Genomic DNA, 26,145 nt, shown 5'->3' with positions numbered 1-26,145 from the left:
GGCACATAGCTAGAAGTACAGTTCAGATTTTTCACTTGGACATGCCTTTCTTTGGGGGCCATAATAAACTCACAGGAAGTAAGGAGAGTTGAGTGTGATGGTTCTGGGCACCTTTAGGTAATAACATCTTCTTCCTACTTTTCTCTCTGTCTCTGCTTGGCTCCTTTTCCTGAACCTGCTTTTGGCTTTCTTCACCTGTTCTTCTGGCACTCTTGTGTGTAAAACCAATCACCTGCACCCTAGTTATCCCCATTTGTCCTCGTTCAGCATCTTGCAGCCCCATCATCATGCCCTACAAAGCTGCACACTCTAGAAATCCGGTGGACCGACCAAAACTCTTTGTAACACCACCCGAGGGCTCTGCGCGCAGGAGGACCATTCATGGCACATTGGTGAGTAGCAGTTGGGAGTGGACTGGCAAGTCTGGGAGCCAGTTCTTTTCTGTGCAGAATGGATACTGCCCAAGGTGTGGTATGGTTATAAGACAGGTGGCCATGACACTCAGCATCCCATTCATCACAAATCTGGCTGGCAGTTGGTACTGCACACAGCCCTCTCCCCACATGGCCCCACTTCTTTCCCACTTGAAATATTGCTTTCCCTAAAATTTGAACATGAAGATGAAAATGGATCTTTGTTCAAGCATATAAGTGCCTGACCTATCCTGCTGGGGACTCTCTACAAATAAGTGCAATGGCCAGGCATGGTGGCACACACCTGAGGAAAGAGGATCTCAAATTTGAGGCCAGCCTTGGCAACTTAGGAAGACTCTCAGGAACTTAGCAAGACCTTGTCTCAAAATAAAAACTAAAAAGTACTAGGGTAAAGCCCCTGGTTTCAATCCCTCAAACCAAAAAGTAAACAAGTGTAATGCCAGAATTCCTTCATTTTTTAAAGTAGGCAAACCAAATGGCCTTTGCAGGGAAAATGGGCCTGAACTGCTGCCCCTTTAATCCCAGTCACATCCAGAAACCTGCAGAACTCCAAGTGTGGTTCACTAAGCATTGAGATAAGGAATTTTTATCCTGCTTAACTAACCCCTGTCAATGCCCACATCTTTAAATACAGTGAAGAATATTTTGAAAACACTACTTATTTGCTAAGTAACCAATTCTTGAAAGGCTGTTGGCCTGTACTATAAACTCAGATTTTGCAAGTGAGGAATATAATTTGTGCTTGTTATTACTGGCAAGGTGACTAAGCTATTGTAATTTTCATCATGCTATAAACAGCACTGAGGTAATTTATGTCTTCATAAATTATCTTTGTTTTAAACTGTACTTATTTGATACCACTCAAAGATCATTGGTCTATGGGCTTAAGATACTGTACTTTAGTATACAAGGCACTAGATTGTACTTTAGTGTTACTAGACACTAATCCACCAGCTCTCATTGCCTCTGTCCTGTGATCATAGTATGATCCTTGTAATGAATGGCTGGAAGAATTTATTTATAATCTCAACTTCCAGAGCAATTCAGATGAATAAAGCTGATGGATACTTAAAAGGATTTTGCTCAGAGGGTAATTTGAGGGTTGTGAGAGCCTTGATGGCTTTTCTGGTGGCAATTTTCTTTCAAGCCCCTTCAGGCATCAGTGTTAATTCATGATGAAGTCAGACCGGAAGCCCTTAGAGTCAAAGGTGAAACTACCTTTGATGTTTGTGGAGTTTTAGTTTATTAGCATTTTGGTACACAGAGATCCTGGCCGTGGATAAAAAGCAATATCAAAGCGACAGCTTTGGATGCTTAATCGGACAGAGGAAAAGGGCATTTACCAAAGAAAAAGTATCTGGTTATAGGTAAAAACTGAAATTAACCATCTTTGAGCGGGGGTGGAAGGTTGACCCTTGGCTACCAAAATGAATGAGGTGGTTCATCATAGCCTGATCCAGAGCTTTGGTGGGTTTTTCTTTTTAATGCCTTCCTCTATGTAATGAACCTTCTTTTCACCTCCTTACAACCAAATATTTAGACAAATATGTGTTGCCAGAAAATGACTGGTGGAGCCAAACTGTGGAATTAGGTGGTGACTACCACCTTGAGCCCTTGAAAAGTGGCAATGACACTGACAGGCTGTATTTTTAATTTTTACAGAATGTTTAATTATGGTTAAAAACCCCACTTAACATAATCATTTTTAAGATGGTGTCAAGTGTATTCACAGTATAGTGCTACTAATTTCCAGAACTATTTAAATCCTGTGCATCCGGACCCATTATGCATATTGAACGTCCCATTTCCCCTTCCTCCCCTATTCCTGGCAACTATCCTTCTGTTTCCTTTTTCTCTGAATGTGACTATTGTAAGTACTTCATAAGGGGAATCATGATGTATTCGAATTTTTGCAACTAGCTTATTTTACTTAGCATAATGTCCTCAAGGTTCATCCTTGTAGCACGTGACAGATTTCCCTCCTTTTTAAGGCTGAATAATATGCCCTTACATTTTGTTATCCATTCATCCATTGATGAACATGTGGGTTGATTTCACCTCTTGGTTATTTCCAATAGTGCTGCTTTGATCTTTGATGTGCACGTCTTTCTTGGAGTCTTGCATACATACCAGAAGTGGGATCATGGAATCATATGATAACCATGTTTTAGTCTTTTGGAAACCACCATGCTGTTTCGCATAGTAGCTGCACTGTTTGACATTCCTGCTGATAGCACACAAGGGTTGCAGCTTCTTGGCATCCTTAACAACTTATTCTTTTGTTTTTGTGTGACAGCTCTCCTCATGGATGTGAGATGATAACTCATTGTGGTTTTGATTTGCATCTCTAGTGATCAGTGTCATTGCATATCTCTTCATAGGCATGTTGGCTATTTGTACATCATATTTGGAGAAATGTTTATTAAAATCTTTAAGCCTTTGGGGTGGGGGGATACTGGGGATCAAAACCAGGGCCTTGTATGTTAAAGAAGTTTTCTTCCATTGAACTAAATCCCCAACCCCTGCCCATTTTTTATTCAGATACTAGTTGTTGAATTTTAGCAGTTATTTATATATCATTAACCTGTTCTTAGATAGGATTTGTAAATATTTTCTCCTATTTCATAGGTTGCTTTTTTACTATTGTATCCTTTGATTGATGCATAGAACATTTTAAATTGAATGTTCTGTTTGTCTGGTTTTGCATTATTGTCTGTTCTTTGGTGTTATCCAGTAAATCGGTATCATTTGAATGACATGAAGTGTTCACCTATGTTTTCTCACAGGAGTTTTATAGTTTTAAGTTTCACATTTAGGTCTTTAGTCCATTTTGAGTTCATGTTTGTGTATTGTGTAAGGGAAGGGTCAGATTTCTTTTTCACGTGGATATCCAATTTTCCCAGCACCATTTATTGAGGAGAGCATTCTCTCCTCATTGGGTATTCTTGAGATTTAACCAGCTTTACAAGTGTTTATTTCCAGGCTTTTTATTCCATGGGTCTATATGCCTACCTTTATAACTGGTTTGATTACTATAGCTTTGTAGTATATTTTTAAATCAGGAAGAGTAAGACCTCCAGTTTTTTTGTCCTTTTTCAAGATTGTCAAGTCTCTCCTGTGAGTAAGCTGTCCAGTCAATTGGTATGGACAGCTTTCTGTGTGTGTTCCCCTCAGCATTGTGGAAAGTGTTGCAGGCAAGATGATTGTGTAGACTGCTGGGCATTAACTCACATCCGGATGAGAATCAGGAGTGCCTTTATGTGTGTGGTGCCCAGAAAGGTGGTTGTATGTAGAGCAATGAAACAACTAAGAGGGTAAAAAAAGTAAAAATAAAAACTACCTGCTTGGGTGGGTATTATCTGAAGTGTGCGTGGTTTTCTAAATCACTCTTCCCCTGTTCTCCCAGCTCTGGATGATTCAAGGTGATCAGTTTCTTTTGGGAGAGAAAAAAGTACTAGGCTCAGTGGCACTTTGATAAAAACAAGACTATCCTCAGATAGTCTCTTTTATGTAGGTTCATCCCTGGTCCCTTTTTCATCAAAGCCCCGATGAGAAAGGTCATCCCCAGACTCTCCACATCACAAACTGCCCTTCCCGACTCACTTGACTACTCAGAGCTCTCCTTGATCTGATTTCAGCCAAATCAAAATATTTTGAGGAAAAAAAAAAAAAAGACTATACCTGGTACTTAACCCCAGCTTCCCTTGGAAGAAACATGGGCCTTTTCATCCTAGGGACTGATTTACCCAAGGCATAAATGCCACCCATGCATCAGCCAAAAGGGTCCCCTATGGTGGCTGCAGCTTTTGCCATCAACGACTGCTCTGCTGTGCGAGGTCCCTCCTCCTGTCCTTTGGGATCAGAGATGGGGCAGAGGGTAGGCATGCAACTGGAGTGGCACCAAGTTAACACTCACCTGCAGAGCTCTTTCCTGCCCTGTGCAATTTTCCTATGTAGATTTCCTGGAAGACAGTATTATTGACACTCCTCCACCCCCACACCCCCCCCCATCTGTAGCCCAGTCAGTCAGGGTGCTGCTCAGGAAGATGAAGAAAAGCTATGAGAAGGACACTGAGGGGTATAAAGAAGAGCAGGAAGAACTGACGCTTAAGCCAGTGAGAGAAGGCACACTGCCAGCTTTTCTGTCCTTAGACTAGATAACATTCTGTCCCTTCCTTTGTGTCCTTGGCAGTTTGCTTTCCTGACAGCCATTTCACCCAGGTCCCAGGATCCTCCAGCTAGTCTTCATTTCCATCCCAGAACATGGTAGAAAGTTTTAGATATTTGGAAGCGTTCTGTTTTGCAATGGGCAGGGGGCAGGTCTTGATGAATTTTAGAATCTCAGAACACTTCTCTGGGTTTCTGTTTGACCACTTCAACTCTGGAAATGTGCCATCTGCCTGACTGAACTGCTCAATGACAGCCCGGGGAAGGTTGATGTTTTAGCCCACCCTTGGATCTCAGATTCCTCCCCCGATAAAGAATACAAATACCTAAAATTCCTCATCTTGGACCTGACTTTCCTTGGAGAATGAGAGGACATTAGATGAGGAAGGACTTTTTCCTATAACATTAATATAAGAGGAAAAGTGAATTAATGTTGAAATAGCAGGGGGTTTTTTTTGTTTTGTTTTGTTTTAATGACTAGGCTGCTGGGCCTGCTACTGCATGCCTGTGATCCTAGCAACTCACAAGAGTGAGGAAGAAGGACCAGAATTCTAGGCTTGGGCAACTTAGTAAGACCCAGTGTCAAAATAAGAAAGAAAAAGAGGTGGGAACATACTCAGTGGTAGAGCAACCCTGGGTTCAATCCCTAGTATTAAAAAATAAATAAATAAGGTATGGTATTCTCTGTGGTGAAAAAAAAAAAAGTGCTGCTAAAGAAGTAAAAAAGAAAAGATGTGCTTTAACTGTGAGAGATAGAAGTGACCTTTATTTTAATGTTTGTGGGAGATAAACCATATTATGATCAATTTTGTTCCAGGTAAGTTTAGATGCAAAGTCAAAGTGCTTTCTAAAAGTCTAGGTGTTTTTGCTTCTGTTTCTTTCTTAAATAAGTAAAATCTCAATCTCACATCCAGACCCACCTTATTAGTGTTACCTGTATTAATTCAGATATACTGTTCAGGTTAACAAAGGCCTTGTGTTAAGGCTGGAATGGATATAGGTGATATAGCTTAAGAATTTCTAAGAAAATGTTACATGGTTTGTAGCTCCACTGTTGAATACTGTAAATGTGGTTATCTGACTCACTGAGAAATCTAATCACTGAGTTTCTCTGAACTTAGGGCCAGAAAAGAGAGAGAGAAAGAGAAAATGTACCCTTCCATCTTACATCTAGCATCCGAAGGGCTCTGTCTCCATCTAATCCCAAGGCAAGGTCACCAGCATGCTCCCGACTTTGGTAAGTGAGGTGTTCAAGGCTGGCTGGGATGTTCTGTGTGGGAGAATGAATAGCTTCTGTCCTCACAGAGAACCATTCTTCTCACACTGCTTGGCTTTGACTTGGAGAATGATAGTCTTTCTCAAAGCAAAGAAAAAAGGAGCATGACACATTGGACTTGGTTTCTAAAGGACTTCATTTCTGCATTTACCACATAAAAGACACACATAGCTAAATGTCTGCATTACTTTTCCACAAATTGTTGTCCTGGGTTCTGGGAAGCCTGTTCTGATGTGTTCCTCTCTTCCCATTGTTTGCTGCCCAGGCTCCCATCCAAGTCCCTTCCGCATTTGCCCGGCACACCCCGACCTGCGTCCTTGCCTCCTGGCTCAGTCAAAGCTGCTCCCACCCAGGCCCGGCCCCCGTCCCCTGGCAACATCCGCCCGGTCAAGAGGGAAGTCAGAGTGGAACCTGAAAAAAAAGAGCCCGAGAAGGAACCCGAGAGTGTTGCCAGCGAGCCCTCGCTGAAAGGCAGGACACCTTTAGTGAAGGTAGAAGAGGCTGCAGTTGAAGATGGGACCCCTGTTGAACCAGAAGCTGACCCTGGTGAGAAGGAACTGACCTGGGCAGGGACCTTGGTCGGCCGTTCTCTCTGCTTGCTCTTTTTCTTCGGCATCATTTTATGTAACTTTTCTTTTTTTATTCATACTGGAGACTTTGAATTTTTACTCTGAGGCTTATTTCAGAACCTCTTCCTAAGTATGATTTTCTTTTTTTTCTTCTCTATTTCATTTTTTGCAGGGAGACTGGGGTTTGAAACCCAGGGCTTCATAGAGGCTATACAAGCACTTTACAACTTTACAACTAAGCTATGTCCCCAGCCCTGCATGGTTTTTTGTTTGTTTGTTTGTTTTGTTTTGTTTTTTAATTTTGAGATAGGGTTTCACTTTAATTTTGAGGCTAGCCTTGAACTTGCAATCCTCCTGCCTCAGCCTCCAGAAGTGGGTTTACAGAGGCCCACTAGTGCACTTGCAAGTCTCTACCTTTTCAAGGGAGAATTTTCAAATAATCTATTGATATATATTTAAACCAGCACCTCCAGGATATTCCAAAATGCAGAGTGCGGCCTTACATCACAGAATTCTGCTTCATCTCGCACATTGGAGCCAGGACTGCAGCAGAAGCAGGCCGTGTGAGCAACACGCGTGCCTGCCAGTCAAGGCGAGGCCTCTTCACACCTCCACCTGGAGACAGCACTAGCTGGACTTTTGTCTAAAAGCAGCCTCTTCGTTTGGTGTTGTCATGCTTCCAGCCTGAGCCTCGACCTGTGGCAGGGTGCTGTAGTAATGAATAGTCACCAAAGAGGAATTTTTTAAACAAAGGACAAACAAAAGAGCTCATCTCCATTTTGCTCAGGGTATAACTTCCCACAGAAATCTAACATGAGGTTCTCTACTCAGTACATATTTGATAGGTACTGTTAGCTCATTTAACTGCTATAAAAGTAAGACTTGGTGACAAGCTTGAGCTTTGAATGTCTCATTTACACATGCAGCGGGTCCTTTTTTTTTTTTTTTTTTTTTTTTTTTTGGTTATATGTTGCTTGGTTACAGAGAGAATACAGTGAAATTGTGAGAACACACAGTAACAAACATTCCCTTTTCTCTGATAATGATGAATTCTAGGTCTGGGGTGTGGGGAATGCTAGTTTTTGTTTTGTTCTTTGGGTTTTGTTTCCAGTTGGTTTTCTCCTTGAACCTGTTTGTACAGCTGCTCTAGGCTCGGCCCCAGCCTCGGATCCAGCTCCAGTCCCGGCCCCTGCTCCAGCTGTAGCCCCTGCCCTGGCCCCAGCCCCATCACTCACTGTGACTGCCAGCGCTGCTCCTAAGATTTCTGCAGGCACCACTGACCCAGAGGAGGCCACTAGGCTGCTGGCTGAGAAGAGGCGGCTGGCCCGAGAGCAGAGAGAGAAGGAGGAGAGGGAGAGGCGAGAGAAGGAAGAAATAGAAAGGTAAAGCAGTAATAGTGAAGTGATGCTGGTAGTACCACAGTTAGGCCTTGCATTAAGTCCTCCCTCTGAGCGGGAAGAAGTGGTAGTTAAGTGACAAAGGTGAATGTTTCACCTGGTGATTGTGTACATTTGGGGTGGTTCTTTTTAGGTGGTCTCTGCACAGTCTGGAGATTGTATATACATATACACACATTTACATAATTGTAGTCACAATAAGGGTACAATGGTGCAGTCTGCTTTTTCACTTAACACATCTCCAACCTCTAGGTTTCCTCAGTATCTTTGTAATTATCATTTTAAAGCTGCTTTAGTAAGGGTTCATGTTTTCTTCCAGATTGTGGCTGGGTAAAATATTTAAATGTTGCATGATTGCCTGCCAGATAGTATGCTAAGGGCAGATTGCTTAATTGGTCACCTTCTGGGTCTAATAAGGCTGATGCCAATATAATTGTTGCTCACACAAACAGAAGGGCACTCTGAGGCTGGACCTCAGGCTACCATCTTGGGGGTGCCCAGCCCTTGATCCCATCAGGAGCTTCCCTCTTCAGTTCCAGTACAGAACATTATGTTTGTTTGGTTTATTTTAATTTATAAATGAGGAGAGTACATTCACATTTGTTGCTAAAAGGTCACACAGTTTGAATTTATACAAGTCTCAGCTGTTAAAGATTGTTAAATTATAAATCCTTGGAAAAAGAGAGCTCTCCTTAAAATACTCGTGGTTGCAGTTTGCTGCTGTTTATCACGGGCAGCAAAGACGCTGGGAAGGGAAGAGGAAGGACAAAGGATGACTTCACATTGGTCCTGTAACCGTGTTGAATGTATCCAGTTAAGTTTTGGGGAGCTCTTTGAACAAACTGTCCTTGCAATGCCCACACCTGGGGAGGGCGGGGTCGGCCTCCCTTCAAGGACTCCTCCTCATGTGTCTTTGTTTTGTCTTTTCCCAGACGGAAGAGAGAGGAATTGGCTCAAAGGGTGGCAGAGGAGCGAACTCGCCGAGAGGAAGAGTTGCGTCGTCTGGAGGCCCAGCAGGCCCGGGAGAAGGAGGAGCACCTGCGGCGGCAAGCGGAGGAGCGCCAGCGCGAGGAGATGGAGCGCGCCCAGAAACAGGTGCGCCCGGGCGCCGCGGCCACCTGCCCCTGGCGGCGGGGGGGCGGGGGGGAGGGGGACTGGGGGGGAGTGGGGGGAGCGGGGGGGGGACTGGGGGGGAGTGGGGGGAGCGGGGGGGGGAGGTGATTCCCCCCATGAGAGCACGGTGGTCACGGGTCACTGTTAGAAAGGCCGCGCATTGCTGGTGTGGGTTCTGATTTCTGCATGGTCTCCACCTGCTTCTGCCTCTTGGGGGGCCCCCCGGGGACCAGGTGCTGGCCCCTGTGTAAGAAGCACACACCCACCTTGTGTTTTCTTCGCACACACCCACCTTGTGTTTTCTTCGCACACACCCACCTTGTGTTTTCAGAAAGAAGAAGAAGCGCGTATGCGCGAAGAAGCTGAGAGGGTCCGGCAGGAACGAGAGAAGCACTTCCAGAGAGAGGAGCAAGAGCGCCTGGAAAGGAAGAAGGTAGCGGTGTCAGGCCCAAGCTGGGATGGAGCCTCTGAGCCTCGCCTGGATGAGAAGGCCGCTGACCTCCAGGAGACTGGCTGCTGCCTTTACCCCTTCCAGATAAATAGCTCTCAGTACTAATAATCTCCACAAAGAAGCCACTCTCAAAGTTTGAGTTCTCCTCCAAAGCAGTTAATTTCCACTTCTAGTAGCTAAGCCAGTCCAGCTTCTTTGCTTTTTCCATACTTCTAATTCTTTTTTTTTTATTGGTTGTTCAAAACATTACAAAGCTCTTGACATATCATATTTCATACATTAGATTCAAGTGGGTTATGAACTCCCATTTTTACCCCAAATACAGATTGCAGAATCACATCGGTTACACATCCACATTTTTACATAATGCCCTATTAGTAACTGTTGTATTCTGCTACCTTTCCTATCCTCTACTATCCCCCCTCCCTTCCCCTCCCATCTTCTCCCTCTACCCCATCTACTGTAATTCATTTCTCTCCTTGTTTATTTTCCCATTCCCCTCACAACCTCTTATATGTAATTTTGTATAACAATGAGGGTCTCCCTCCATTTCCATGCAATTTCCCTTTTCTCTCCCTTTCCCTCCCACCTCATGTCTCTGTTTAATGTTAATCTTTTCTTCCTGCTCTTCCTCCCTGCTCTGTTCTTAGTTGCTCTCATTATATCAAAGAAGACATTTGGCATTTGTTTTTTAGGGATTGGCTAGCTTCACTAAGCATAATCTGCTCTAGTGCCATCCATTTCCCTGCAAATTCCATGATTTTGTCTTTTTTTTTTTTTTTTGAGGCAGGATCTGGCAAAGTAGCCCAGACTGGCCTGGAGCTTAGAATCCTCCTACCTCAGCCTCCGTAGTAGTGGCTGGGATTACAGGCAGATACCACTGCAGTACAATCTTTCTGCATGATTCCCAGTTAAGACAAAAGCAGTATGAATTATTAATTTCCCCAAATGACAGGCGACAGACATGTTTTTATACTCTGCTGTTTGATTACTGCAGTGCACTATGCTGGCTTGGCTTGTGTTCTACATCTTATCCTCTTTCCATTATTCTTTCTTGCAGCGACTTGAAGAGATTATGAAAAGAACCAGGAGGACAGAAGCTACAGATAAGGTATTGAGATGGCTACTTTCTCATCATTCGTGATAGCTCTTTTCCTTTTTTTTTAACCTTTAATTGTAACTTTAATTCTTAAAAATCTTTTTTTTTTTTTAATTTTTCTTTTTGGTAGAAAACCATTGATCAGACAAATGGTGACATAGCCAAGGGAGTTCTCACTGGAGGAACAGGTATTTCTATGATTGAATTCAAATCAGCTGAAGGGGGAAAAATTTAGATCTATTTTATTAAATCATAAATATACAAAAGCTTCTTAATTCTGCACATGCATTTAAATTTATATTGTTATGTCTTATTAGACCATGCTCCTGGCTAACAGCTTTTCAAAACTTTGAGAAATGTCTTTAAAAAGTTTTCACATGTAATCTGAAACTTAGATATAACACTTTCAAAGAAGGAAAGCTTCTACACCCTTACAAAGACCACCTGAAAGAAACAGTAATTAAAAAGCTAAGAATTTGTCTCAATAGCTTTTTCTTTCCTATTTTTGGTACTGAGGATTGAACCCAGGGAAACTTTACCACTGCACTACATCCATAGTCCTTTTCATTATTACTACTACTACTACTACTGTTATTATTATTATTATTATTATTATTATTATTATTATTATTATATTTTGAGACAGGGTCTCACTAAATTGTAGAGGCTGGCCTTGAATATTCAATCCTGCTTCAGCCTCCTTGGTCACTGGAATTACAGGTGTGCACCACCACACCTGGCAAAGGCTTTTTTTTTTGGTATTGGGGATTGAACCCAGGGGCACTTTAACAACTGAGCCACATCCTGAGTCCTTTTTTATATTTTATTTAGAGATTTTATTTAGGTCTCACTGAGTTGCAGGCCTCACTAAGTTGCTGAGGCTGGCTTTGAACTCAAGATCCTCCTGCCTCAGCCTCCTGAACTGCTGAGATTACAGCTGGGTGCCATGGCACCCAGCTCCTGGGTTGTTGATGGGGAATTGGAGGGAGATACTCAGTAGACTTACATAAGCTTAGGTGTCTATCTGTTCTCTAGTTCATACATTTTCCCCTTATGTAAAAGTCTCTCTAACATTTCCTTTTAAGGGTTTTTTGGTTTGTTTTTTGTTTGTCCTTCACAGTGTTGGGGGTTGAGCATATTAGGCAAGCACCCTATCACTGCGCTCCATCCCCAGCAAGGACTTTAAATTTATACATTTTGACAAATTATATTTATGTCAGTTCTCAGAAAAAGGATTTAAATGTTATTTCTTTTAATTCTAACTTCAGAATGAGGTAAAAATTTTAAATTAATTGAAAGTTCTTTGGAAGTTATATATACTGTAATTTTTAGATTTACTGGTTTCTTGGTGATTTTCAACCAGATATGGATTAGATGAAGATGAGTTCAGCCTTAGTTTTAATGCTGTGATCTAGTCAGCCTTGTGTGGCACAAGTCTTTCACATGCTTCCTTGTTTCACCACCACATTATTCTTGTGACACAAAGGGCCTTCCCTTACAGGCAACAAGCATTTTTGGAGCCCTTCTGTGTGCCAGGACCTGTTGTGGGTGCTGAGATTCAGTGTGAGCAAGATAGGCAAAGTCTCTGTTCCTGCAGATGCTAAGCTCCAGTGACAGGCCCCACTCAGACCAGCTTGGGCCCAGGTCACCAGCTCCCAATTCTGCTCCAGGTGGTTTTTCATGATTATCCAAAAAGATGCTTGGTGGATAGCTTGTGGCCCAGTCTGCCTGTTTTCTCATCTACCAAGTTTATATGAAAAGAAAGGACTAGAGGTGTACTTCAGTTTCTTTTTCTGTTCAAAAATTTAAAAAGGACTAGAAGTACCTCAGAGGGCTGAATTACAGATCAAATGAGACGATGTATGGGAAAGAACATTCCCTGTAAACTCTAAAGGTTTTCAAATGTAAACTATTACTGGTGTTTGGTTTTAGTTCTGGAGAAGCTCTTCCAGTTTTTGTGTGTCATGATTGTTTTGTTTGGGGGTTTTCATGCTCTTTTGTAGGTGCACTGATTATATTTGTTTGGAGAACAGTTCGAGTGGTTGCATATTAACCCCATTGCATGTTAGCATACTGTCTCCACGCAGGTTACCATAGATCCAGGCTATGAGCAGGCATAGCAACCAGGGAGTGTTCAGAATGATCCATTTAGTCTGCACATGACAACATTCAAGATCATTTAAGGGGCTGATGGTTCCTTGGTTTTGTTTTCATTTTCCACCTTCCTGATGCTCCATCTGTTCCTTCAGTATTCTTTGTACTCAATCCAGGACTGAATTAAGGCAAGAGGAGAGGTGAAACCTGTCGATGACGTACTATGTTTATCAATACTCACATAAATTGGATTTGAGTTAGAACTGCTAAAAATAGGCTTGCGGATTAAGTATTTCCATTTCTCTGTCTGACATGTGACTTAAGACTGAAAGGTGGTGTTAGTGCTACAAAGAGAATTCTAGGATAGGCAGGTGGGTTCACAGACTACCAGAAGTCTCTCAGAGGCTCCTGTCATCAGCTTTACAAATCTTGGCATTTTTAAAATTATCAGTCACTTCTCTGCTTCAGTTATCAGACTCCTTGTTCCTCTCACAGTTTACTGAGTTTGTAGCAGGTTGTGAAATAACTCTCTTGGAATAATTTTAGTTACTCTTTCACATCAAGCTGAAACATAAACTGCCACAGATTTCTCTGAAACTCTGACCTGTGAGAATGTATATAAAACTAAGTAACCCTGTCCCAGATTTTCAAGTCAGGCATATAAAGCTGGACCCCAACATTGAGTATTGATGAGGTGGCACAAGTAGGTACAGTTCACTGGAGCCTCCATCTATGAAATCCCCATCATTCTAAGTGTGACTAGAGCTGAGTTTGTACAAGTGGTATTTCCATGGTGATTTGCTCTGTGTCCTTCAGTAAAGATGTTCCCTGTCAGCCCTATCAAGTCACCGTATTGCTATCTTCATCAGGTGCTGTGGTTTCAATATAGACTTTTTCTTCAGAGCCAACTTGGTGCAAACAAAAATAATAGTAACATTTATTTAAGCCCTTACAGTGTGTTAAGCACCATTGTAAGTACTTTGCACATATTAATAAATTTAATTCTCACAGTAGCCTATGAGTTAGGTACTATATCTATGAGGAAACTGAGGCACAGAGAGTTCAAGTGATTTACTCAAACTTCCACAGCTGGTAAGTTGCAGGGTCAGGACATAAATCCAAGTAGACTGGCTTGGGAGGTATGGGTTTGATTTTTAGATTGTTAGTAATCTTTTATCTCCTTTGCTACCTACAGAGGTATCTGTACTTCCAAGTATGACAAACTCTCCAGGAAAAGGAGAACCTGCAGCCAGCCCACATTTGGTCACTTCACATCAGTTAGAAGTGACCTTGCAGAGGTGAGTTAAACAACTTGGGGCCTTTTTCATTGTAGCATATTAAAGCAAAGCACTACTGTTCTTACCCCACCAGAATTTCCTGGGTCCAGTATAATTTCAAAGTTTTAACACTAAAATTTATTTTAATTTGGGCTCATTCATTTTTGGTTGGGCTTGTAACTCTGAACTCTGAGATAGAGAAAATCTTGTTTCTTGAGTCTTGATAGTGAGGTTTTAGTAATTATTATAGAAAATTACAGGAAATAATTGGCTAAGTTTTCTTTGTATACAGTTAACCTGATCTGGACCATATTCACATTCTTCAAGTGTATGACAATTGTATTTTAGAAAGATATAATATTCTAATGAGTCACAAGTTAGGTCCATAATAGAAGTAATTTAGAGGTCAGTATTTCTTATAATATTAGTAGCAGAGCTTCTTATTGATGAATTAAACAGTTACTAACAAGAATCAGGAGAAGGATTGGATTGAAGAAAAATTACTTTTCTCTTGCATTTATACCAACATGTATTGAGTATTGATGAGGTGGCACAAGTAGGTACAGTTCACTGTACCTGCTCATAAGAGCAGTTTCAAAATGAAAATTAAAAGTAATCATACCCTGCACCTAAAAATCTAGTGTTAGTCAGCTTTTCGTCACTGTGACCAAAATATCCAACAAGAACAACTTAGAAGGAAAAGTTTATTTGAGCTTCATGGTTTTAGAGGTCTCAGTCCAGAGGCAGCTTGGCTCCATTGCTTAGGGCCCAAGATGAGGCAGCAAGCACTTCATGGTGGAAGGGCTCATCAGAGGAAAGCTTCTCAGCTCATGGCAGGGTCAGGAAAACAGAAGCAAGGGTGAGGGGTGAGAGGGGAAAGAGGCCACAGGGAAGATGCTCCTTTCCAGGGCATCCTCAATGACACGCCTCTTCCACACCCCACCTGCCTGTGGTTACCACCAAGTCAATCCATTCAAACTTGGATTAACTGATTGTGTTACACCTCTCGTAATCTGATCATTTCACCTCTGAATACTCCTGCATTTTTAACTCAAGAGTTTTGGGGGGTCAACTATATCCAAACCATTATATCCAATCATAGAGAACTAATAGAAATATTTTAAATGATATTCAAAACTTTTAATTGTGACTAAAATTTTTGGAATCTCACCCATTATCCCATCTACCTGGGAGACTGAGGCAGAAATAGCAAGTTCAAGGACAGCTTCAGCAACATGGTGAAAATCCATCTCAATGACTTTTAAAAAGTAAATTTGAAAATTTTGGAATCTACTTAATTGTTTTATGAGTTTTTGAACTTTTATGCACATTTCCATTTGTAATACCAGTGTTTGCCACCAATGGAGAACTAAACGTTCTCAAATTGTTTTCTTAATCTAAAAAAAAAACGTACTATACAATTTTTTATGATATAATTAACAACAACTAAAAGTCATCTGGCCAGGCTCCTATTGTTCCATGGAAGGCTGAGGCAGGAGGATCACTTGAGTATAGGAATTCCAGTTTAGCCTGGGCAACACAGTAAGACCCAGTCTCAAAAATAAAACCCAAAAAAATTTTAAAAAAATAAAAACTGAATAAGCATTCTTTTTGATTCTGTAAAGACTCAAATTTTTAGATAGTTATATCAAAAATCCTATTAAAGCTGGAAACTTGGTGCACACACTTGTAATCCTAGCATTTCGAGGGCTGAGACAGGAGGATCACAAGTACAAAGCCAGCCTCAGCAACTTAGACCCTGTTTCAAAATGCTGGGTTTGTAGCTTAGTGTAAATTGCCCTGGGTTCAATCCCCAGTACAAAAAAAAAAAAAAAAAAAAAAATCAAAACCCTCTTAAAGACTTTAAAGTACAAATAAAGCATATCCACCAATATTCCCTTTCAATCACAGTTTCAAGCAGCCTTGAAATCACTTGCCAGAGTCAGTGAATTTCCTTTAGCAAAATATCCTATGATCCTGTGATTAAACAACATCTTGATTAAATACCCTATGACCTGAATCTGATGTGGGCGATAGATGGTCCAAGCATGGAGACAGGGTTTGTTTTCATTGGAAAACTCCATGCCTCAGAATGAATGTTTCTAGCTCAGGCTGGGAGAACTGTTACTCTTTTTTTTTTTTTTTTTTTTTTTTGGTACTGGGGGTTGAACTCAGGGTCACTTGACCACTGAGCCACATCCCCAGACCTATTTTGTATTTTATTTAGAAACAGGTTCTCACTGATTTGCTTGGTCCCTCACTTTTGCTAAGGCTGGCTTTGAACTCGGGATCCTCCTGCCTCAGCTTCCCGAATTGCTGGAATTACAGGCATGGGCCACCGCGCCTGGCTGAAGTGTTACTTTTCCTAATGTCCTAGTGTCCTCCTAATGTTAGTTTATTGGCAGCCAGGACCAAGATCCCTTGTTCCAGTGAAACATCTCCTAACTGCACCCCTCCATGAGACCTCTGGCCCCTGGGACTTCTTTGGCTCTCATGCTTTGTGCCACATTTTCTTTTCAAGTCCCAAAGCATTCTCCTTCCCCATCTCCTTTCCCCTTTGATAGGCTCCCACTAACAAAACTGAAGAGAGAAAGTGTTGACAGAATTCTGGTTGGCTTTTAAAGGAGTAGAGTCATATATGAATACATATCAATGTAGTATATAGATATAGTTACAAATAAATATGTAATGTATATTAATTTCACAAAATAAGTTTTAAAATATATAGATCTTTACATGTAAAATATGAAATTTATAAAGGATGAAATATATATGTGTGAAATATAAATGTATGCCCTTGACCAGACAAGTTCTTACTCAAGAGCCATGTTTGAGATGGTACAGTATTCTCCCATAGAATTGAGGAGTTTATAAAATATGTAGATCTTAATATGTAAAATATGAAATTTGTAAAGTATGAAATTTATAATAAAGTATGAAATTTATAAAGTATAAAATCCAGTTTTAATTTATAGTTTCTGCTGGGCACAGTGTCCCCTGAACATTTGATTGCTGGTCACTCAAAGCATCTGGTGCAATTATTCCTCTGTTAACAAGAAAGAATCGGTGGGCATAGGAGTTGATGAGTCAGCTGGGTCTGGGGCTGGCCGTGGCTATTCCGACTTGTTAACAGGCTGCAAGGTCACAATTGCATGACTTTGTGCAGATCATTGAGTCACCCTCTTGGCATTCAGACCCTCTCATCTGAAGTGAAGGTCCACATAGGTGCTACTCTATACAAGCAAGTAAAATATGAACAGCCTTCAGCAGAAATTGTTGACCGCTCAGAACTGATGATGATGATGATGATCTATTTCTGTTGATGATGGTTCATTCTAATTGATAAAACATCCTATTTGATAAATTTTATAACAAAACAAAACAGGATTGCTGGTATGGTGCCAGGGATCAAATCAAGTCCTCCTGCATGCTAGGGAAGTGCTCTACCACAAGTTATACTCCCAGCCCAGATTTCTAAAAATAATTTAAAATACAAATATGTTGCTATTCACCAATTTTATTAGTAATGATGGTACAGTATTCTCCCATAGAATTGAGGAGTTTATAAAATATGTAGATCTTAACATGTAAAATATGAAATTTGTAAAGTATGAAATTTATAAAGTATAAAATCCAGTTTTAATTTATAGTTTCTGCTGGCATCAGTCTGTTTTTTTAATCATATAGTTGTAAAATCAAAATATTATATGTATAAAATAATCTTTGTTTTCAATGTGCATTTTCTAATTTTAATGCTAACTCATTTGAATTTTGACTTTTCAAATTCCCTAGTACTCCCAATTTGGAAAAACAACCAAATGAAAATGGAGTATCTGTTCAGAATGAAAATTTTGAAGAAATTATAAACTTACCAATTGGATCTAAACCATCCAGGTTAGATGTCACTAACAGTGAGAGCCCAGAAATTCCTTTGAATCCAGTTTTGGCCTTTAATGATGAAGGGACACTTGGGTCACTGCCTCAGGTAGATGGTGTTCAAACACAGCAGACTGCAGGTAAGCTTCCCGCCAACTCCCGTCTGTAATCATTAGAAATGTATGATACCCAGGAGGGGATGAAATGCCACCATCTCACACTTTGTTCTTTAAGGAACAGCATTAGCCACAGTGGAAAAGACTGTGTGTGGACCATAGAAGTTGAGTTTTGAGCTGAAGTGGGCCACTTCCAGGGCTCCTCTGGTCCTCCCACCCAGTCTGTGGCACCCAGCAGGTGTCCCTCGGCCAGCCCCTTATCACAGCGCAGCTCAGTGGCAGCAACACGTACCATCAGAGCAAGCGGTCTGTTCAGACAAGGCTGTTTCCCGTGACCTATAGACCATATAGCCTAGTTCTGCCCTCTGGAGAAAAAGTTGTTTTTTTTTTTTTTTTTCTTTTCTCTCAGGTCTGCAGATACTTGAAAACTGCCCTTATGTTCTCTTGCCATTTTTCTTCTTTTTTCTTTTTTTTTTTAGTTTTATTAATTTTATTTTTTAAATACACGCCACCAGAATGCATTACAATTCTTATTATACATATAGAGTACAATTTTTCATATCTTTGTATATAGAGTATGCTCACGCCAATTCATGCCTTTATACATGTACTTTGGTTTTTTTGCATTCAATTCTTATTACACATATATACCACCATTTTTCCTATCTCTGTTTATATATAAAGTATGTGGACACCCAGTTCGAGCCTTCATACATGAACTTTGGATAGCAATGTCCATCACATTCAACCATCCTTGCTAATCCCCTGCCCCGTCTCTTTCCCTCCCACCCCTCTTCCCTATCTAGAATTTATCTATTCCTCCCATGCTCCCCCTCCCTGTCCCACTATGAGTCAGCCTCCTTATGTCAGAGAAAACATTCGGCATTTGTTTTGGGGGGATTGGCTAACTTCACTTAGCATTTTCTTCTCCAATGCCATCCATTTACCTGCAAATGCCATGATTTTATTCTCTTTTATTGAGTAATATTCTATTGTGTATATATGCCACATTTTTTTAATCCATTCATCCACTGAAGGGCATCTAGGTTGGCTCTATAGTTTAGCAATTGTGAACTGTGCTGCTATAAACATTGATGTGGCTGTGTCCCTGTAGTTTGCTGTTTTTAAGTCCTTTGGGTATAGTCTGAGGAGAGGGATAGCAAGTCAAATGGTGGTTCCATTCCCAGATTTCCAAGTAATCTCCAAACTGCTTTCCATATTCGCTGCACCAATTTACAGTCCCACCAGCAATGTATGAGTGTATCTTTTTCCCCGCATCCTCTCCAACACTTATTCTTGTTTGTGTTCATAATAGCTGCCATTCTGACTAGAGTGAGATGATATCTTAGAGTTTTGATTTGAATTTCTTTGATTACTAGAGATGATGAGCATTTTTTCATATACTTGTTGATTGATTGTATATCCTCTTCTGAGAAATGTCTGTTCAGGTCCTTGGCCCACTTGTTGATCGGGTTATTTGGTTTTTTTGGTGCTTGCCTTTTTGAGTTCTTTATATATCCTAGAGATTAGTGCTCTATCTTATGTGTGAGGAGTAAAAATTTGCTCCCGGGATGTGAGCTCTCTGTTCACCTCACAGATTGTTTCTTTTGCTGAGAAGAAACTTTTTAGCTTGATTCCATCCCATTTATTGATTCTTGGTTTTAATTCTTACGCTATAGAAGTCTCCATACCACATGATGAAGATTAGGGCCTACTTTTTCTTCTATTAGTCACAGAGTCTCTGGTCTAATTCCTAGGTCCTTGATCCATTTTGAGTTAAGTTTGTGCATGGTGAGAGATAGGGGTTTAATTTCATTTTGTTCCATATGGATTTCCTGTTCCCAGCACCATTTGTTGAAGATGCTATCTTTTCTCTAGTGCATGTTTTTGGCACGTTTGTCTAATATAAGATAATTGTAATTTTGTGGGTTAGTCTCTGTATCCTCTATTCTGTACCATTGGTCTACCAGTCTATTTTGGTGCCAATACCATGCTGTTTTTGTTACTATTGCTCTGTAGTATAGTTTAAGGTCTGGTATCGTGATGCCACCTGCTTCACTCTTCCTGCTAAGGATTGCTTTAGCTGTTCTGGGTCTCTTATTTTTCCCGATGAATTTCATAATTGCTTTTTCTATTTCTATGAGGAATACCAATTTGATAAGACTTGCATTATCTTTAAGTCTATTGATGTGATGAATTACATTCATTGATTTCCATATCTGTATAGTGCTTTTGGTAGTATGGTCATTTTGATAATATTAATTCTGCCTATCCAAGAGCAAGGTAGATCTTTCCATCTTCTAAGGTCTTCTATGATTTCTCTCTCTAGAGTTCTGTAGTTTTCATTGTATAGATCTTTCACCTCTTTCATTAAGTTGATTCCCAAGTATCTTTTTTTTTTTTGAGGTTATTGTGAATGGGGTAGTTTTTCTCATTTCCCTTTAAGAGAATTTGTCACTGATATACAGAAATTCCTTTGATTTATGGGTGTTGATTTTATATCCTGCTACTTTGCTGAATTCATTTACTAGTTCTAGAAGTTTTCTGGTGGAACTTTTAGGGTCTTCTAGGTATAGAATCATATCATCAGCAAATAGTGCCAGTTTGTGTTCTTCTTTTTCTGTCTGTATCCCTTTGATTTCTTTCATCTGTTTAATTGCTCTGGCCAGTGTTTCAAGAACTATATTGAATAGAAGTGGTGAAAGTTTTTAGAGGGAATGCCTTCAATTTTTCTCCATTTAGAATGATGTTGGCCTGGTGATTAGCATAGATAGCCTTTACAATGTTGAGATATATTCCTGTTATCCCTAGTTTTTCTAGTGTTTGAACACAAAGGGGTGTTGTATTTTTTCAAATGCTTTTTCTGCATCTTATTGAGATGATCATATGATTCTTATCTTTAAGTCTATTGATGTGATGAATTACATTTATTGATTTCTGTATATTGAACCAACCTTGCATCCCAGGGATGAATCCCACTTGATCATGGTGCACAATCCTTTTGATATGTTTTTGTATACGATTTGCCAGAATTTTATTGAGAATTTTTGCACCTATGGTCTGAAGTTTTTTTTTTTTAATGTGTCTTTGTCTGGTTTGGGGATCAGGGTGATATTGGCCTCATAGAATGAGTTTGGAATTACTGCCTCTTTTTCTATTTCCTAAAATAAATTGAAGAGTATTGGTATTAGTTCTTCTTTAAAGATCTTGTAGAACTCAGCTGTGTATCCATTCAGTCCTGGGCTTTTCTTGGTTGGTAAGCTTTTGATGGCTTCTTCTATTTCCTCACTTGATATTGGTCTGTTTAAATTGTGTATAACTTCCTGACTCAATCTGGGCAAATCATATGACTTAAGAAATTTGTTGATGCCTTCAGTGTCTTCTATTTTATTGGAGTATAGATTTCAAAATGATTTCTAATTATCCTCTGTATTTCTGTAGTGTCTGTTGTGATATTACCTTTTTCATCACGTATACTGGTAATTTGAGTTCTCTCTCTCCTTCTCTTCATTAGCATGCTAAGGGTCTATCAATTTTACTTATTTTTTCAAAGGACCAACTTTTTGTTTTGCTGCTTTTGCTACTGATTTGTTGTTCTTTTTCCAGGGCTTTGAGATATAGTGTGAGGTCATTTATTTGTTGACTTTTTCTTCTTTTAAGCAAGGAACTCCATGCAATGAATTTTCCTCTTAGTACTGCTTTCATAGTGTCCCAGAGATTTTGAAATGTTGTGTCTATGTTCTCATTTACCTCTAAGAATTTTTTAATCTCCTCCTTGATGTTTTCTGTGACTCATTGTTCATTCAATAGCATATTGTTTAGTCTCCAGGTGATGGAGAAATTTTTATTTTTTATTTTGTCATTGATTTCCAATTTCATTTCATTATGATCTGATAAAATGCATGATAGTATCTCTACTTTTTTATATTTGCTAAGAGTTGCTTTGTGGCATAGTATATGGTCTATTTAGAGAAGGTTGAAATATTCTATATATGTCAGTTAAGTCTAAGTTATTGATTGTGTTATTGAGTTCTATAGTTTCTTTATTCAACTTTTGTTTGGAAGATCTATCCAGTGGTGAAAGAGGTGTGTTAAAGTCACCCAAGGTTATTGTGTTGTGGTCATTTTGACTCTTGAACTTGAGAAGAGTTTATTTGATGAACATAGCTGCACCATTGTTTGGGGCACATATATTTATGATTGTTATGTCTTGTTGGTGTATAGTTCCCTTGAGCAGTATGTAATGTCCATATTTATCCCTTTTGATTAACCTTGGTTTGAAGTCTACTTTATTTGATTTGAGTATGGAAACCCCTGCTTGCTTCCGCAGTCCATGTGAGTGGTATGATTTTTCCCATTTTCAGTCTGTGTATGTCTTTTCCATTTTTCTTATTTAGGTTTGGCAACCTGGATCATATATCATTGTCTCTAAAAATAGTGTGATGGACAGTTATGACTTAGGTAATAAGAACGGTATTCCAAACTAAGATCACATTGAGCCCAAGGAACTTCCATCCCTGTAGTTGCTGTTGAAACTGCTTAAAATGCACTTTATACATGTTTCCTAGGATTCACACTTGACCTGAGTCTTTGTACAAAAAGAACAATAGCTGGACTGGAATGGAAGGGATCAAAATGTGTTACATGCATGTACGAATATGCCACAAGGAAACCTATTATCTTGTGTAATTAATGTGCACTAATTTATGGTGGTTTTTGTTTTGTTTTGTTCTGTTTTTGTACTGAGGATTAAACCCAGGGGCATATTACCACTGAGCCACATCTCCAGCCCTTTTTATTTACTTTGAGATGAGTTCTCATTAAATTGCTGAGGCCTGCCTTGATTTTAAAATCTTCCTGCCTCAGCCTTCTGAATCACTGGGACTACAGGAGTGCTTCACCATGCCTGGCAATATGCACTAATTTCAAAAGAAAAATAGTTTTATAGGATTAAAAAAAAAATGAGTTAAGATCAAATAGTGATCATTGTAGTACAGCCGGACAATCCCATCAGTATCAGGAATTAGTGGGATGATCCTCCTCCCTCTCTTTTCAAACCTGTCTGAATTTTGTTGACTTCTTTTCCCAGATCACTTTCACATGTTGACCAGCATCTCTTTATACTATTATGAATAGGACTGGCTAAAAATGCAGATTTTTTTTTTTGTACTGGGCATTGAACACAAAGGGCAATTAACCACTGAGTCACATTCCCAGCCTTTTTTACTTTGAAACAAGGTCTCACTCAGTTGCTGAGGCTGGTCTCAAACTTGGAATCCTCCGTCTCAGCCTCCCGAGTCTTTAGAATTATAGGCATGCACCATTGTGCCAGCAAAAATATAGAATATTTTAATGGAGTCAGTCAGTATAGACTTATTTTTGATCAAATTGCTTGCCTTTTAGATTCCTTCTGGGAGCCTAGCGTGGTAGCACATGGCTGTAATCTCAGAGGCTCAGGAGGCTGAGGCAGGAGGATTCCAGGTTTGCGGTCTGAGCAACTTAGCCAGATCCTCTCTCAAAATAGAATAAAAAGGGCTGGATGAAGTTTAGTGGTAGAGTGCCCCTAAATTAATTCCCCAGTAGGAAAAAAAAAATCTTTGTAACAAAAAACTTAATAGGGTGCAAAGACCAATGTTGAGTACCCATGAAGCTCATCTCTTTTTCTCCTCCAGCATGCTGACCTTGGGAATAGAATTTCATTGGACTCCATCTTCTAAGAGGCTCTGAAAGGAGTTCTGTAAAGTCTCTCCCTAGTCTGACTTTCAGGTTCCGAAGTTTCAAGGAACAGTCTGATTAATGTTGTGATGGTAGAAACAAGCTCCATGCAGCTTCCTCTTTTGGCGTGTCACATATTCGTAGGGAAGGACAGAATTTCCATATGTTTTCTGCTTTACTTGCCAGGCCTTGACTCACCTTTTGAGTTATCTATAAATCCATTCTCACTGTTCTCACCACCTTTCCATACCTTCTCTGGGAGACATACCCCAGTATCTATGATCTTGATTAATAAAGTTCCTGATTATTTATCATGACTATCAACACTTATTTAGCCTCCAACTTAAGTCTGGAGCCCTAAAGCATCAAGTACTAAGAATATAAGACCCCCCAAAAAATGTTTAAATCCCTTCTAGAAAAGTGCAATCAATATATGCAGTTTAGAAATGTAAATGATATAGCCTAAATTGAACTAAAGAAAAGGACGTATGTTTTTTTCTATTTCATTTAAATACAAGGCTGTGGTCCTAATGCATTTGCCTGTTCTTATAAGACAATGCATTTAACTGCAGGGTAAAATTTTAGAAATGTAAGATATTGCTGTAGTATTCTTTAATGTTTTAGACAAATGCTATGAATCTGTTCTTTTTTCTCTCTCTCCATATAGAAGTTATATGAGCATTTCTTCTGAAGAACCAAAGCAGAAATTTAGTAAGAATTTCTACAATTAATGGGATTCCTTTCACGCCATGAAGGAGCATCCCCCTCCTCGAGTTTTCTAAAGATTTCGTGACCATCATTTTGAAAAAGACTTTATTAAAACCAGCTAAAGACAACAGACTGGATAGCTTTTCTAATAATTTTCGCCAATAGGAAGAAAGAAATGCTCCGTATTCTTCAGTACTTTAAAGTGGCTTTTCCCGGTATGCTCCTTCTTATTAGCAAATCATTATTTTTCTGCATTCTCTAAAAGACAAGAGCATTTGACAGTAAAAGACATGGGATGATTAGGCATGATTTTTCACATAGATATTTTGGTCTTAAAAGAGTAACATATAAAATTGGCAAAAAAAATATCTTTTACAAAGTAATACTTGAAAAATAAGTACCTCTTTGCTCTACAAGTAGAGTGAATAGGAAAGGAGTTTAAATTAAACCTGTTTGTTTAAATGTTTCAAAGAGCTCTATTTGTAGAGGCAAATTATAGGCAGATTACCAGGTTCTTGTAAATGCAACTTGTACATGGACATTCTGCAAACCCAGCTGTCATATTCTTCTCACAACTCCTTTTACAGAAGCATCCTAACAAGTTTTAGAATGTGAAAAACATTATTTTTTCAGAGCAAGAAAATATTTACTTTCCTCTTAAATAATGTATTTATAAAGTTTTCCAGATAAATCAAATAAATTAGAACAATGTGAAAACATTGCAGATTTTCTTTCTTAGATGCACTCCTTCTGATGTCACCGTGAGAGAATGTTACTGATGATTCAGGTCTCTTTCTGAAGTTTGTATGTTGCTGCTGTCCCCGATGATGGGGGGACTTATCTTTGCCTTACCTGATCACAAATTATGTGGGGGAGAGCGGGGGGAAATAAAGATTTAATATGTCTTTAATTAAAAAAAGAATTTGGTTTTGCTCGTTTCAGAGCAATGAAAAAATGATGGCATGTTGACTGTGCGTGGCACACAGGACAGGGACCTCCGTGGAGGTCCTTGTTCTGCACCGCTTCCATCAGCTTTCCACTCTTCATTGTCGTTGACTTTTGCTGCTGAGCCTCGCTGTACAAACTTGCACTTTTGTTTGCCGATATAAATTCAATGTTATTTTCCCTTGTAACAGACAACTAATAACTAAATGTAGAAGGAGAGGAAACATGTTTTTTTGTTTGTTTAATGTGGAGTGTTAAGATAAATTTATACCACTACAATGTGCTGGTTTTATAGGAAGGATCGGTTCTCTGAGAGACTGTTATCTGTTGGATGATTTCTTTTAAATCCAAGCATATGATTTTTAGCAACAGCTTGTAATTTGTTAAAACATTAATTTGGGGGTTTTCCCTGTTCTCAGTTGTCCATGTACACATAGTTACTATATTAAAAAAAAATCTGTTCAACAAAGTTGTTTTATTTGTTTGTATTGGCCTACCATAAAATACTAGTGAGGTGTTTGACATAGTTTACTATTAGGGTTCTCATGTTATAACCGCGTGGCCTACTTTTTTTTTTTAGTACTGGGGATTAAACTTGGGGCCTTGCTTGTATACAGAGGCACATGCTCTGAGTTTTCAATTTCATTTAACCTTAATAACATTTTCCTAGCTTCATATAGGTAAGTATTCAGAATAATTACAGTTTAGAGCAGTGCCTTGACTGAAAGATTTGCAGTAAAGAAACAACAGCGATATTGGACATATGGACAAATACATCAAAAGAGTTTTTACTGAAAGCATTTTAAAAGATCACAAATTAAATTTTAAGAGTCACCAATAAGTTCACCTAGCCTTTGCATTTTTATTGTGAAAATATATATTCACATAGTTTTTTCTTCATAATTTTG

At 39.5% G+C, this 26,145-nt stretch overlaps 1 protein-coding gene across 9 annotated transcripts in view; it reads left to right on the top strand.

Annotated features, from left to right (window-relative positions):
* The window catches only part of Map7 (microtubule associated protein 7), a 175,748-nt gene extending 150,042 nt beyond the window's left edge, over positions 1–25,706 (top strand). For 7 of the 9 annotated variants that reach the window (XM_058581462.1, XM_058581474.1, XM_058581463.1 and 4 more), the window contains 11 exons: positions 244–392; positions 5,723–5,838; positions 6,143–6,423; positions 7,588–7,828; positions 8,776–8,938; positions 9,288–9,389; positions 10,468–10,518; positions 10,637–10,694; positions 13,796–13,898; positions 17,670–17,893; positions 24,252–25,706. In XM_058581462.1, coding sequence (XP_058437445.1) covers positions 244–392; positions 5,723–5,838; positions 6,143–6,423; positions 7,588–7,828; positions 8,776–8,938; positions 9,288–9,389; positions 10,468–10,518; positions 10,637–10,694; positions 13,796–13,898; positions 17,670–17,893; positions 24,252–24,262 — 1,499 coding nt within the window. In that variant the 3' untranslated portion in view covers positions 24,263–25,706. The remainder of the gene's footprint in view (positions 1–243; positions 393–5,722; positions 5,839–6,142; positions 6,424–7,587; positions 7,829–8,775; positions 8,939–9,287; positions 9,390–10,467; positions 10,519–10,636; positions 10,695–13,795; positions 13,899–17,669; positions 17,894–24,251) is intronic. The other 2 variants (XM_058581468.1, XM_058581458.1) reach the window with 1 other exon arrangement.
* Positions 25,707–26,145: the final 439 nt, after the last annotated feature.

This window comes from Marmota monax, unplaced genomic scaffold (genome assembly GCF_021218885.2).
Source record: "Marmota monax isolate L192 unplaced genomic scaffold, Marmota_monax_Labrador192_F-V1.1 WCK01_AAM20220418_F8-fsc00030, whole genome shotgun sequence".
NCBI classification, from domain to species: Eukaryota; Metazoa; Chordata; class Mammalia; order Rodentia; family Sciuridae; genus Marmota; species Marmota monax.
This window is presented reverse-complemented; position numbering and strand designations above follow the sequence as displayed.